The sequence below is a fragment of the Eptatretus burgeri genome, chromosome 6 (genome assembly GCF_056783735.1).
Source record: "Eptatretus burgeri isolate ZD-2024b chromosome 6, Ebu_testis_v1, whole genome shotgun sequence".
Lineage (NCBI taxonomy): Eukaryota > Metazoa > Chordata > Myxini > Myxiniformes > Myxinidae > Eptatretus > Eptatretus burgeri.
This window is the reverse complement of record NC_140966.1, coordinates 66530177-66545176: the sequence shown is the minus strand read 5'-3', so window position 1 is coordinate 66545176 and position 15000 is coordinate 66530177. Positions and strand designations below refer to the sequence as shown.

The following is a 15000-nucleotide window of genomic DNA, read 5'->3' as shown; positions in this document are numbered from 1 at the left end:
GCACCAAATGGTGTTTTTTATCACAGTACACTCTGTGGAGACACAAACGTGCCGTTTTCATCGCACGGTTCCACGGGAGAGAATCAAGAGGTGAAGCGATTGGGTGACGCAGCATGACGTCACTACCATGCTCGCGAAAAAAACGTTGAGTTCGTTAAAGCCGATTCGCCAGAGGGTTCATTGAATGAGTTCGCTTCACGACGGGTTTTCGCGCTTTTATCGCTTCTTTATTTTTCAGAATTCTACACACGGTCGATTTCGGCAGCTCGAACATGGCAGCGAGATCAGACACACGCGTACCGCTCTCATGCTTAGCGATAAGTTATTTCTTCAACTCAATTGTCGTTCTCACAGACTTCCTCTTACTCCTATTTGCTTCACTGCTCTTCTTGGGTGCCATCGTGAATGCACAAGGGTGATAATTGAAAAAAAAAATGCACAAATCAAGGTGAAAACACGAGGTAAAGTAGCGATCGACACACGAGAGATGCTTTCACGAGTACTTCCACCGACGAACTGAATGAACAAAGCGCGAAGATGCGCGTCGAACAGGCGGGGGAGACGCACGTGAACAAACATGAACGCCACGTTGTGTTCGGTTTTTAGAGCAAAATTTTCGCACTCACTCTCCTCATTCGCACAATCTCGCCATTCACCCCAAACACGTTCGTCATTCATTCTACAGTACCACACACCCAGTACACAACACCATCCAACACCTTTCACTTTTATGTTAAAACAAAAACACACCAGTCCTTCGGATCGCACTTGGTCATCAAATTTAACTGATACACCTTTTTTATACACCAAAGGGAGATACACTGATACATCAAAGGGCAGAGGAGCTCCTTGTGAGCCAACGGCCATCCATATCTAGTGCCCAACTGTGTCTGCGGACGTTCTCCTGCAGTTGGGTCACTTCTTATTAGGAGGTTGGTGGCAGGATTTGCACTCCGGCCACCGTAAAACCCTTCATTCCGCAAAACGCAAAAACGCAAAAAAAATCTGAAAACCCACTCCGTGGGAGTACCTCCTGTGCTGCTTCCCTTCGCAGGGCAGCTCACCGGATGATGGGATTGGGGCAAAACCTTCGGGACCCCCAATCTTTGATGATAGGAGGGAAACCACGGGGTAACATCCCTGGGTCAGATTGCGGGAGAGTGTGTCGGAGTGGTGCTGAGGTGTCGTCCACCAGACGGCGGTCTCCTTGGGTTAACCTGAGGCGGTCCCTTCGGGTGGGTGCCTGGAATGTCCTATCCCTAAGAGAGGATGATCACCTGTCTCTGTTATCATCTGAGCTCAAGCGTTTGGACATCGGGATTGCAGCTCTCTCTGAGGTTCGGAGACCGGATTGCGGCGAGATAATGGTGGGTGGTTACACCTACTATTGGTCTGGTCGCTCTGATGGTTACCATACCCAAGGAGTTGCTGTAGCTGTGTCCAATAAGCTGACCCCAATGATAATTGAGGTAACACCGGTCAACGAGCGTATTATGAGATTAAAGATTCGTCACTCCTTAGGTGTCATTTCCCTGGTCTCTGTTTATGCTCCCACTGAGGCGAGTGATCTCACCGTGAAGGATGCATTCTACGCCACACTCGAGTCTGTGGTTGACCAGTGCCCCAGACGAGATACACTTCTAGTCTTGGGGGATTTCAATGCATCGACTGGAACTGATAGGGACGGTTATGAGGTGTGTGTTGGTCCCCATGGGTCAGGAACTATGAACCAGAATGGCACTAAGTTCCTTGATCTTTGCAAGAAGTCATGGAGTTAGGGTGGCTGGTTCATGGTTTCAGTGCCCACAAGCTCATCGCTGGACTTGGTATTCCAACGCTGGCGGTGTGGCAAAGGAGATTGACCATGTCCTCATTTACGGTCGTTGGAGGATGATCCAGAACTGCAGGGTCTACCGGAGTGCTCAGTTCCTCAATACTGACCTCAGGCTTGTTGTAGCAACTCTAAAGCTGCACCTTAAATCCTGGAGAATGGTACCATCCCAGCCGAGGCTGGATGTTGCCAAGCTCAGAGATGAGAGAGTAGCTGAGGAGTTTGCGAACAGGCTGAGTGGACACTTTGGGGGTCTGGGTGCTTTGGGGGGTCCTGAAGAGTTGTGGAGCGCCTTCAAGACCACCGTCCTTGATGTTGCCGGTGGATGCCTTGGAGCTCACCGCAGGGCAAAGAAGAATTTTGTCTCTCAAGGGACACTGGATACCATTGACCAGAGTCGCAGGGCCAGGCTGAATGGCAGAGCTGAGCTGTTCGGGGAGCTGAGGCGTAAAACTGTACGTGCACTGAGGGTGGACAAGGAGGCCTATGTGCGAGGAATCTGTGAGGGGGTAGAGCATCACCTGTGGACAGGTGATTCTCGTCCCGCTTACAGGGGAATTCGCGCATTACGTTCATCCAAGCCCATCCCTCGGAGCACTACAGTTCGAGCAGAGAGTGGTAGGCTCTTGACAGAGGAGTCTGAAGTGAAGGCCCGCTGGGCCGGTTACTTTGAGCGGTTGTACCAGGCTGATCCCCCAACTGTCGAGTTGGACGTCAAGGGTGTTACAATCCCTGTTGCTGACCCTCGAATCAACTGTGGTCCACCTACGCTTGTGGAAACACGGGCTGCGGTGAACCAGTTGAAACGGGGCAAAGCTCCAGGGATCTGTGGCATCCATGCCGAACTTCTCAAGGCTGGTGGAAATGCTGCACTCGTGTCGTTGCATGCAGTTTTGTGCTCTGCCTGGAACACAGGCATCATCCCAACTGACTGGAAGAGGGGGCTTGTTGTCCCTCTCTGGAAAGGGAAGGGTGATCGCCAAGACTGCAACAACTACCGAGGGGTGACGCTGCTCTCAGTGCCGGGCAAGGTCTTTGCTCGGATAATTCTCGATAGGGTTCGCCATCATCTGCTTGAGCACCAGCGTCCAGAGCAGTCAGGCTTTACACCAAAGAGGTCAACGATTGACCGTATCCTTGCACTTCGTGTCCTCACCGAACGCAGACGAGAGTTTCGGCAGGGGCTGCTTGCAGCCTATGTTGATCTCTGTAAAGCGTTCGATTCAGTGAATCGGGATGTCCTCTGGAGGATTCTTGGTCTTCGTGGGGTGCCACCAAAACTGATCGATCTGATGTCTGAACTCTATTCTGGTACTGAGAGTGCTGTGAAGTGTGGTGGTACCATCTCTGACTTATTTCCAGTTGTTACTGGAGTTCGTCAGGGATGTGTACTTGCCCCCACACTTTTCAGCACTTGTATGGACTGGATTCTAGGGAGGATGTCGGAGAGATCAAGTTGCGGTGCGTCATTTGGGAATGTCAAGATCTCGGACCTTGACTTTGCAGATGATGCAGTCATCTTTGCGGAGACTTTAGACATCCTCTTGGGGGCCCTCGAGGTGCTGAATGAGGAGTCGGAGCCGTTGGGATTACGGGTTTCTTGGGTCAAAACTAAGATCCAGGCTTTCGGTGACATCTTGGATGCTGCTGTCCTGTCTGTGTCTGTTTGTGGTGAGGATGTTGAGGTCGTGGAGAGATTCACTTACCTTGGCAGTGATATTCATGTCTCTGCTGGCTGCGAGTCAGAGGTCAATAGACGTCTGGGTCGGGCCTGGGGAGTCATGGATTCACTGGATCATGGGGTGTGGCGCTGCCGGTACCTGTGCGGGAGGACGAAAGTCCGAGTCTTCAGGTCCTTGGTACTTCCAGTCTTGCTCTATGGGTGCGAGACTTGGACTCTGACCAAGGATCTGAGACGGAGACTTAATTCCTTTGGTACCAGGTCTCTTCAGAGAATCCTTGGCTATCGCTGGTCGGATTTTGTGTCTAACGAGCGGTTTCTGAGAGAGACTCGGATGAGATTTGTTACCTGCATAGTCCGTGAGCATCAGTTGCGGCTGTATGGACATGTGGCTCGTTTTCCTGACTCTGATCCTGCTCACCAGATTCTCTCAGCGAGGGAGTCTCATGAGTGGAGGAGGCCAGTGGGTCGACCACGTGCCTCATGGTTGCAACAGGTTGACCATCATCTCAAGGAGATGGGGATGGGCCTGGCATCTGCCTGGGGGATGGCCAGACGGAGGCCCCTGGAGTACCGGCGGAAAGTGGACGCAGCGACGTGCTGTTCTGGCACATGCTCCCATACCTGACCTGACCTTTTTTATCAAACCGCAATCAATTTGTCACTACGTCCGTCGTCCGCTGGCCTCCTCCATACTGCCATAATAGTTTATTTCCAACAATTTAAACAAAACATCAAAATCTCTTCACCAGCCCCATGGAACCTCTACATGGTTCAAACCAGGCATTTCAGTCTTTCCTCAAACAAGCCACTCTTTGTTATCAACTTGTTTCAGGTGTGTTTAACGCTCTGCCTGTGTCGTCTCCACTATTTACTTTTTTTTCTTTTTTTTTAATAATTCACCCAAAACCACTTGAGTCACTCTTATCCCTTCTGTCAGGCTCTCAATTTGCAATCACTCTCGATATAATTTCCAATCAAAATTTTTACATCCCAATATGGCTTGCTTCTTTAGCTCATTGGAAGGGGAGTGAGAAAAGGAATCCCTCATTACCCATTACATGACCCCGCCACCTTTCCGCCATGGCTCAAAGGGATCACGTCTCAATTGGGGTTGTGGTCCACCCCTCCTCTTCTCCATGGTTCGCAGAAGTCAGGTAAACCCCAATCAGGGGGGCGGTCTCCCCCTCTTCTCTCTAATTCCCTGAAGACAGATAAACCCCACTCAGCGAGCCGAACCCCTCGTGCCCTCAGAGAGGTTTGAAGATCAAGTGACACATGGCGGTGTCGCTGCTGGCCCCTTCCTGTTCTAAAGTGGGTACGGGGAGTATGTGACACATGCCAGTGCCGCTTGCTACTCATCTGCGCTCTACCCCGAAGTTCCTGTGAGGATGAGAGAGAAATTAAAATCCAATTTCTAATGCCTGCGCCTGGATGCAGCACCTCTAACTCTGTAAGAACCCATGCAGAGCTGTCCATTATGGTTTCTGATCCCTGTGTCAAGTCCTGTCCTGGTAGCATTTCTATTTCCCCTTGCACCTCTAACCTATTTCCTATGTCACCACTCATTCCACGCTCAGGACTCCCACACAAAGCAGGCTCCACACATTCCAAGGTTATGTGTTCACATTCCACACATTCAACCTTGCCTGCATACTGACTAACTGCCTTGCATTCCAAGGTTACATTCTCCGTGGCGCTCCATGGCATGGCGTGGCACCTGACAATGGTCGCGCAGCTCGGCCCACAGCCGCACATGTGGAGTTCGTGTGTACGCGGAGGAGCCCGGGTGGAGAGCGAGGAGTCCAAGGTATGAACGGGGCTTGAAAGTGTGAAAGAGCAGGTGGACTTCCCGACACTTGATGTCATAGGGTAAACCAGTCACCAACAATGTGCGAACCTTTCTTGGCTCCACGATGTGGGATCCAAGGCACACAGAATCATTGGGTATCTCCCGCGATGAGGCTGAGTATTTGGGTCTCTCACTCTCTCACTCTCAAAGAACTCTCCGACTCGCCCACACCCTCTCAAGACGACTCACTTTCCAGCTCACCCTCTCTGAACGAACGACCCCCGAGAAGAACCCCGGACTGAGAATGGTGTCGTATTTTATAGATCCCCAAGGTCGGGGTCGGGCCTTAACAAAGCAGATGTCACTGTCCGCCCTGGTTGCCCAGGGCTTCCATGACCCTGGCCAATTAACCCTTCCTGGGTGAGGGTTTTGGCCATGCAGGGAAGCCCGCCCAATCCACGCGTGTCCGCACTCACCAAAAAGGTACTGCACAAAGATTTTGCCTTGGAAGGCGAGAGGAATGTACTGTGGTACAAAATAAAAGGGGAGAAATGATTTATAAACCTAATTAAAAGCCATCGCAACACACCCCCTTTTGCTTTCCCACTACACACAAGGAGGGATTCTTTCTGCACAGATACAGTACTTAATGGAATAACTGACTTGGGACACCTGTATGTTGTATGCATACGGTTCCGAGAAGCATAACACTACCCCCTCCCTTTTGCTCGACTCGACCCGAGTCGTTTACATCTGTGTGGCATGCAGGTGTAGGTTTCCCTGAGTACGTTTTACCTCTGGATCCCTGAGTGCGACATTTGAATACATGTCCCAAAAATAAATAACCTAGTGTGTTGCGTAACTAAACTAACACTCATTCGGACAACTTAACTACATTGCCGGTGCTAAACAAGCAACTGGTGGGTTAGGACTATATACATTTCTAATATTTACGCTACCCATGGCCCAAGACATGTGACTTGAGGAGAGAACAAAACAAAGGCAACATTCGTGGATGAGTGCATAGCAGGGAATCGCCGATCGGGTGTCTTCAGGGCCTTCAATGTTCCCTTGTTTGTCGCTGAATTTTTTATTTCATTTCGTTCCTGGCTGCTGGAGGTAGCTCACCCTAACACGGCAGGCCATACGCCGTTTCACAGGCCATTGGAGCTGGCCTTTATGTAACAAGGAGACATCCGGGCTGGTCAGTGCAGTCCCCGGTCCATTTGAACTGGCCTTTACACAACAAGAAGATATCCGGGCTGCTCAGTGCAGTCCCTGGTAACGTGGCTGCCTGCAGGGCAGTTCTTGCAAAAACTTTCAGAGATGGTCCTGGAGCACATGGTAAAGGTGGTGAGATGGAAATGCAAACAAAGGCATGGGCAGGTATGGAATCATGGCAAAGGCAGAAAAAGCATGACAAATGCAGACCAGGTAAGGTGCAACAGGTCGGCAGATGAAGCTGGCCGGCCTCGGCATGGTCTCGTGAGGTTGTGGAGGGATTGTGGTGGCGTTTGCCGGTCCAAAGACGGGCTCGGACCTACCCTACGGTCTCCCCCCAACCAATCGCCTATGCCTGTCTTTGTCCATACCCACCTCGATTAGCTTGCAATCAACACAACGAAATTTAGACTTTTTATTATTATTATTATTTATTTATTTTTTTATAATTACATGTGTCCCAAACCTTATTGTCTTTGTTCGGCGAACCTGTCCTGACTGTCCATCCCCAATCCCAAAGACCCCTTTCAAAAGGATTGCAGAAGAGACAAGTGAATCTGTCTCGAGGCCCAATGCAGCCTCAGAATAACTCTCTCTGGTTTCAGAAATTCCCAATATGAGTCCAGAGGCCGACGAACAGCGAAGAGATGGATGGTGCGAAGGGGTACACGTTTCCTATCTGTCCTAGCATTGATTAAACGTTAATCGATCCCCGGGGCTTTTCAACACGCCTGTCTCTTTAAAGTTTAAACTATCGGTTCTAGCAACCTCCATTCCTGTCGCCTGTGCTGGTGTTCGTTATTAATTTGGGCCTGGCCCACAAATTTTCTCTCGTGCTCTTTCACAATTTCGTGGCTGGGCAGCGTGCCTCCATTGGCAGGGATACCCATCTGCCGAACTCGAACTTCGGCACCCCCGGTCGCTGAGGCTGTCTCCGAGCCTACCTAGGCCTTATGAACATGGGGAATGCCCTCTCTGGCATCTTCCCCGTCGATGCCCACGTGGCATTTTGGTGCTCCGGGTCCTGTTTCCGTGGGCTACCCGTGCCCATTACACTAACTCGGTCCCTTGGACCCATGGCCTACTCTGGCCGACTACTTCGGTGCCCGGGTTTCCCTCTACTCAGTACGCATATTTCCACAGCCACAATCCCAGCTGGTCAAGAGACTCCTGCACCCTTCAAAAAGTTTTGTGCCTTCATTCGACACCAACAACAAACCGACATCCGTTTTGGTTAACTTAACTAACCCACAAACTAACATTACACAAACCCCGGGTTCCCTTGGGTGGGATTCACTCCTCCCCCCAATCATTCGTTCGCACCATGCGTTCCACATTAACTCCATTCACACTCAGGCCCACTGACCCACGTTTACTCAGTGTGTTTCTTTCTTCATCTCTTTTTTTTATTTTATTTTTAAATTCACGCTAATACTGACGCTAACTACGTTCCCCTAACTATCTCATGCTCCCCATCATCCCTTACTCAAATGCACGTTCCATTTAATTATATCGCTAAACTACGTCCCCACCACACGTTCCATGTCTGTCCATATCTCCAATCCATTCTAAATTCTATACTAAATTCCACTAACTCGTGTTACCGGGACCCATGGAGGACTGCTCATGCCCCATGAGGCCGGTCTATCTAACGCTAAACCCTTCCCCTAACTAATGCTCCTTTGCCTCCAACGAGGATGTTCGCTGCATCCTGGCCGGGGATCGTCTACTCGTGGCGCGCAGCACGTCGGGACCCATACACATGCTCACATGGGGATACATTGCTTTCAAATTCACTCGACCCAATTCGCCCCCATTTTAGCCGTCTGTGCTCCGGTCTTGTACCAGACGTGGGTGATTTCAACGCCGGCTTCCTTTCACGCAAACGTCCAGGCTTGGGGCGTTCGCAAAACACGGAATGGATCCCGCATGCGGCGTTCCGCGGAGCCGGCACGGTTTCTGAAATAACTCCCTCCGTTACACGACCCACGACTCCCGTCTAGGTCGGTCCGTATCCCATTTCCTCACGGGCACTCACACATGCCATGTCACTCGCAGTCTGCACACACTCCTGGATAATCATACTGGGGGCTCGTGTTAGCCCAAACGATCCCGGGGTTTCTATTCCCCCCCCCCCCAAGCTCGGCATGTATCCTTTCGCATCATGCAACGGCTCCACATCGTATGGTCTTACCGGACTCACCTCGTCACGGTCTGTCTCGAGGGAGAATATTGTCTCCCCTTGTTCCTGTGGGAGATTAATCCGACCTTGGCATTGGGTCCCAATACATTCCACAAGCTCAACCCCAATGTCCCCTACCAGTTTGAGGTGTGTGTGCTCCTCTTTAATTTCGTACAATTCATCCACCTCTTCTAATTCCTGCGTCTCTTTTATTATTTCCATCATTCCCTGTCTGAGTTTACAGGTTTCTCCCTTAATTATCGTGGCATCACTCGTCACCTCGACCTTGCCCGTCGTCATCGAGGTCCGAACAGCCTCCACACTCCCCCTCGAGTCGGTCTTTTCCCCATGTGCAGTCCTGAGCCCATTTGTAAAATTCTCATTCATGCTTTGCATTTCACCGTTCAGCTTTGCCAGCTCCGCCTTCATTTCCTTCTGACCTGCCCTCAGCATTTGCATATTACTCCTCTGTTGGTTTTGTAAATTTATTACCATGTTTTGCATATTTCCATTCATTGTTTGCGTATTCGCATTCATTTGGTTTTGTAAATCCCCTTTCAGTGCTTGCATATCACTCCTCTGTGCCGTATTCCCATCCATTATTTGTTTTATCATCTCCATCATCTGGCTCATGTCAAATGGCCTCGGCGGAGCCGATCCGCCACGATCAGGCGCAGCTCCGATAGAGATTGCCAGGTCCTCCGAGGGGGAAATTTGATGTAGGGGGTGCGCAAGCATTGTCGCTGTCGCCCCCAATGTTACCTCTGGGTTTGGTTGCAGGGAAAGGTCTTCCTCACAGGTGTTGTCCTGAGCCACGGATTCCTCCAACATTATCTCAGAACTCACCTGTACCATCTCGTCTTGGGCTACCCGTGCCGCCATGGAATAATAATAGTTATCCGCTATGGTTCGTACCAATAATAATTCACTAAAATTTCAAATCCTGCTCTTAATTTTGGAGGGAAAGGGGGAGGTTGCCAAGCACACCCCTGATCCAAATCCCGTAAATTTCTTTATTAGGGGTGGAGAGGTTCGAGATCCCACAGCCTGACACCAAACTGTTGTGGGCCAAGGTCTGGTGGCGAGAATGACCTTTAGGTGGGGGAAGTTATGTCGTCTCCCAGAATCGTAGGCCGTTGTTCAGGGATAATTCCGTGACGCGATGGGTCGCTTAACCGACCGTGGTTGCCAATACCTCAACCGCGTAACATAGGGTCTTTTTGTCTAGAACCAAGTTACCTAATTAACCACGCGGTTTTGACTACCAGGGAACAATGCTCTCGGTACGCCTTGCCCGAACCGGATCACTCTACCAACTCCGGATCAGATGCAGCCGAGCAAAACTGCCAAGGACGTACCGGCTAGAATTAATAGATTATCGGGGGTAAAGACCCAGCTAACCTTAGATCCGAACCAATGACGGAAAATACAAAAACGAACTGGGAACATTCCTACAATCATTTATTTACACTAAGCGAGGAAATTTATGTGGTACAGGAACAGGTTTATTGGTGTGTAATGCAGGGGACAGAAGAGAGAGATGAAGTGCGACAATTTTACAGCAACTTACAAAAGAGGACACAGAGCAGACTTGTTGCGAGAATAATACAGGCAAGATTTACAATGATCAAAGCACTTATACAGTACTACTTACCAGATGGCACCACACACTCAGACATACACTCAGACTAAGTAAACCCAGATGAATGGCAAAGGACTTTTGTAGCCTGGGAGGGAGTGAGTTGAGGTCGCAGTTCTTTTGGTACCTGAGTTTCGGGGAAAGGGATGCTCCGTGGCATGGCAACTGACAATGATTGCACAGCTCGGCCCACAGCCGCACGTGTGGAGTTCGTGTGTGCGCGGAGGAGCCCGGGTGGGGAACGGGGAGTCCAAGGTATGAACAGGGCTTGAAAGTGTGAAAGAGCAGGTGGAGTTCCCGACGCTTGATGTCGTCGGGTCGACCAGTCACAAAGTGTGCGAACCTTTCTTGGCTCCGCGATGTGGGATCCAAGGCACCCAGGATCATTGGGTATCTCCCACGATGAGGCTGAGTCTTTGGGTCTCTCACTTTCTCACTCTCTCAATCTCAATTAACTCTGAGACTCGCCCACACCCTCTCAAGACGACTCACTTTCCAGCTCACCCTTTCTGAACGAATGACCCCCGAAAAGAACCCCAGTCTGAGAATGGTGTCGTAATTTATAGATCCCCAAGGTCGGGGCGGGGCCTTGACAAAGCAGACGTCACTGTCCGCCCTGGTTGGCCAGGGCTTCCATGGAGTCCGCCCTTTCTGGGCGGGATTTCGGCCATGCAGGGAAGCCCACCCACTCCACGCGTGTCCGCACTCACCAAAAAGGTACTGCACAAAGATTTTGCCTCAGAAGGCGAGAGGAAGGTACTGTGGTACAAAATAAAAGGGGAGAAATGATTTACAAACCTAACTAAAAGCCATCGCAACGCACCCCCTTTTGCTTTCCCACTACACACAAGGAGGGGTTCTTTCTGCACAAAAACTTAATGGAATAACTGACTTGGGACACCTGTATGTTGTATGCATACGGTTCTGAGAATCATAACAATGTCTATATATATATATATATATATATATATATATATATATATATATATATATATATATATATATATATATATATATATATATATATATATATATATATATATATATATATATACACATATACATACATGTACATATACATATACATACATGTACATATAGCTATTAGATAGATATCTATGGATATATACATATATATATATATATATATATATATATATATATATATATATATATATATATATATATATATATATATATATATATATATATATATATATATATATATATTTGTCTTTGTGTTGAAATATATATACACACACACATACACACATACACACATACACACACCTGGTGTTGGCTCAGTGGTTAGGGTGGCGGCTTGGGATCCCAGGGTCCTGAGTTCAAGCCTTGTTGCCTGCTGAATTAATTCACCAGGGGGTTGACTCAGCCTGCCAACCTTCCAAGGTCGGCAAAATGAGTACCAGCTTGCTGGGATGACCGAGTCATTCGAGTATCCTGTGTCGGAGTGGCGACCCGTCCAGGATTGTGCCCCATAGCCAAGGAGACTGCTTCGGCAGCACCGACGCTCTGTACAGAGTATGGTCCCGATGGATGGATATATACATATACTGTATACATATATACATGTGTGTGTATACATATATACATGTGTGTGTATACATATACTGAAAAAAAAAAAAATATATATATATATATATATGTGTATATATATATATATTTATATATATATATATATATATATATATATATATATATATATATATATATATATATATATATATATATATATATATATGTATATATATGTGTGTGTGTACAACAAAAAAGGCTCTTCCGACTCAGAATATGATACAATGCTAACGTCAAACGTCATGCGCAAATGTAAGCCACAGCACCTCTAAACGAGGATGGCTTCCACGGGCTTACTCTGGTTTTTAAAGATTGAGACTAAATGGTCACAAGTCAATGAATGCAGAGCCGCTTCCCAGTTTTGCCCTTATTTGGCGTCATCATATTGGAATACTGCAAAACCGTTTCCATGTGACCAAGCTAAGTTCGATTAAATAAAATCCATTTTGTATATATACCACACTGGCTCCACAATAACAATCTTAATACACTCTGTAGAACATAATACAGTTCTTCAACTCACATGTTCTCAATCCAGGAGAGGTAATATCTCCTTTTGGACAAAATTCAGCCTGTACTCGAACAGATGAATTATATTCCCAGAGGGGGAACTGGTCCTTTAAAAATAGAGGCAAGGTGTATGGCACACCACAGGTGAATCCAGCTGTATCTTTCCATCATGATTTTCAACCTGGCAAAATTAGCTTCTCCAGAAAATAATCCATCAAACTCCTGCACTGATCTGCACACTTCATTCAATCATTCCTTAAAGATGAACTGCATACTGTTTCCAAGCAGGTCAATCACAATGCTTCCATTCTTTGATCATGTCTCAATATGTGGAATGATAAATCAGAGATCAATTTATTTGTCCCTGAAATTACTTCTTACAACTTACTCGGAAGTACTTACTGTACCACCATGTTTATGGGAGATTCTGTTGACCACATATCTACACGGGAAAGGAAGGGGGAGCTAAAGTGGGGTGATAAAAGTTGTAAAAAGGAAGGGGAGGATGAGAGTGTTGTGGGTCGTGTGGGAGGAGTGGGGAAAATGTTAAAGACATTTGGGAGGAGGAAGCCAAGGGAAAAGAAGGGAGTACCCATCCAGCATCGGGAATGGGATGGAGGGGGAAGAGGGAGCGACGTGGTAGAGAGATTTGCACAATTTTGCTTACATCATAAAATAAATAGCCCCAATTTATCTGTTCTTACAAGTCAGTCTGTCGAAATGAAGGAGTTTCTGATGTTTATTTTCTTACATTGGATGGTGCACGTGCCCAGTGAAAATATTGTCTGATCGGCTGGCACAAAATCCGCTGACATCATTCGACGTTGGTAACATTTCCTGGCAGTCGAGGGCAGCTTAGCAACAAGCTCGGTTTGAAGCACCATGGGAATTACGTCTGGAAACAAAAAACAGAAAAACAATAAATATATCACGATCGGGTAAGCAGCTCCAGCGATGTTACAAAGGTGGCCGTTTTGTGCGCTATTACGTGCCCTTCTAATACCTGCACGACCGTACGAACGAACTTGCATGGTTTTGAAAACAAAGACGGCATACGCTCGTTAGCCAACGGAAAATAATATGCCAGGGTAAGCCCTTTGGAAACTGAAACACTTTTCCACGGCAGACACGGCCCCCTCAAGTCGGTATGTGCGCCTGTGTCACGTCCCAGCTGACCTCTGCCTCCTGCGCCGTTGTTCGCTAATTCCTCACCATTAGCTGTAGGATTTAGCGCAATTGACCCACACTCCACTTGTCCGCACCAATTATCGTCGAGCAAACACCATCTCGGCCTGTCCCGCGGCTGGACATTTAAATCGAAGATCAGGGAGATTAGCGTGATGTAATTTGATGTTTCACCACAAATCCTAATCTTTGATGCCTCGCTTACACTTGGGTGTAACTGTGTAAGGTGACTCTCTCTCTCTCTCCCCCCTCTCTTTCTCTCTCTCTCTCTCTCTCTCCAGCCATCTTTACTTTGCCAATAAGAAACGAATGACAAGGAACCCCAGTGCATTCGAGAGGGTCCTCTCGCTCTTGTTAAGGGGCATCAAAGAGATTCTCTGTTCAAAAGGTTTTCCAGCGCATGATCGTGAGAATTTTCACAGCAAGGGGGCAATTGTGAATAAAGATTAATGCATGCGCTTGCTCGTCTCGATAAACTTCTATATATTAGAGGCTCTACATAAAAATCTGCTTGCTTTCGGCATTTGTTAAAAGTTTGCTCTGGCTGACTTTGGCGCAGAACTTTTGATACATTTGTTTGTCATTTTATCAAAATCCAAAACCAATGAGCATCAAAGGGGCAGCTACATTGACCAGACTCGGTGGCGTAATGGTTAGAGTGTCTGTTCTGAGTCTGGCAAGTTGGTGGTTTAAACCAGTTCAAACTCCTGGCTGAGTCTTACCAAAGACTTTCTTATTAAAAATGAATCGTACATGCTGATTCCTTGCTGGAAGCTGAACATTTAAAAGGGATGGTGTATGGACAAACAACTATAGGTTGATATTGACGGAGTATTCTTTGACGGGCCTAATGGCATCCTCCTGTGTCAAAGTCATTTTATCAAAATCCAAAAGCATTTTTATCAAAATACACATAAATAAATAAAAGTGCAGTATGTGTGACCAAATTCGTATAACGATTATTATCTGGAATAATAATAATAATAATAAATTGTTGTGGAAATTAGTTTTTTTTCAGCGAATATTATTGAAAAAGTGGAAATGCATAATATTTAACTCTCCTAGAATTACAAGTAATAATTTTTATCTAATATTAATTTTACATCTCATAAATATGCGCGCGCACACACACACACACACACACACACACACACACACACACACACACACACACACACACACACACACACACACACACACACACACACACACACACACACACACACACACACACACACACGTTTCCTGGAAGGCCATGGTGGTGTATCACATGTATGTAACAAGGATATTTGATGACAGACACAATCAGCAACAATGGGAGCAAATTCAAATCTTCCCACAACTTTCTCATTATGTATATGTCTGC

At 47.4% G+C, this 15000-nt stretch overlaps 1 protein-coding gene across 10 annotated transcripts in view; it reads right to left on the bottom strand.

The window, feature by feature from the left end:
- The window catches only part of STIL (STIL centriolar assembly protein), a 256784-nt gene that overhangs the window by 161159 nt on the left and 80625 nt on the right, over positions 1–15000 (bottom strand). For all 10 annotated transcript variants that reach the window (XM_085885486.1, XM_085885489.1, XM_085885485.1 and 7 more), the window contains one exon: positions 13201–13344. In XM_085885486.1, coding sequence (XP_085741612.1) covers positions 13201–13283 — 83 coding nt within the window. In that variant the 5' untranslated portion in view covers positions 13284–13344. The remainder of the gene's footprint in view (positions 1–13200; positions 13345–15000) is intronic.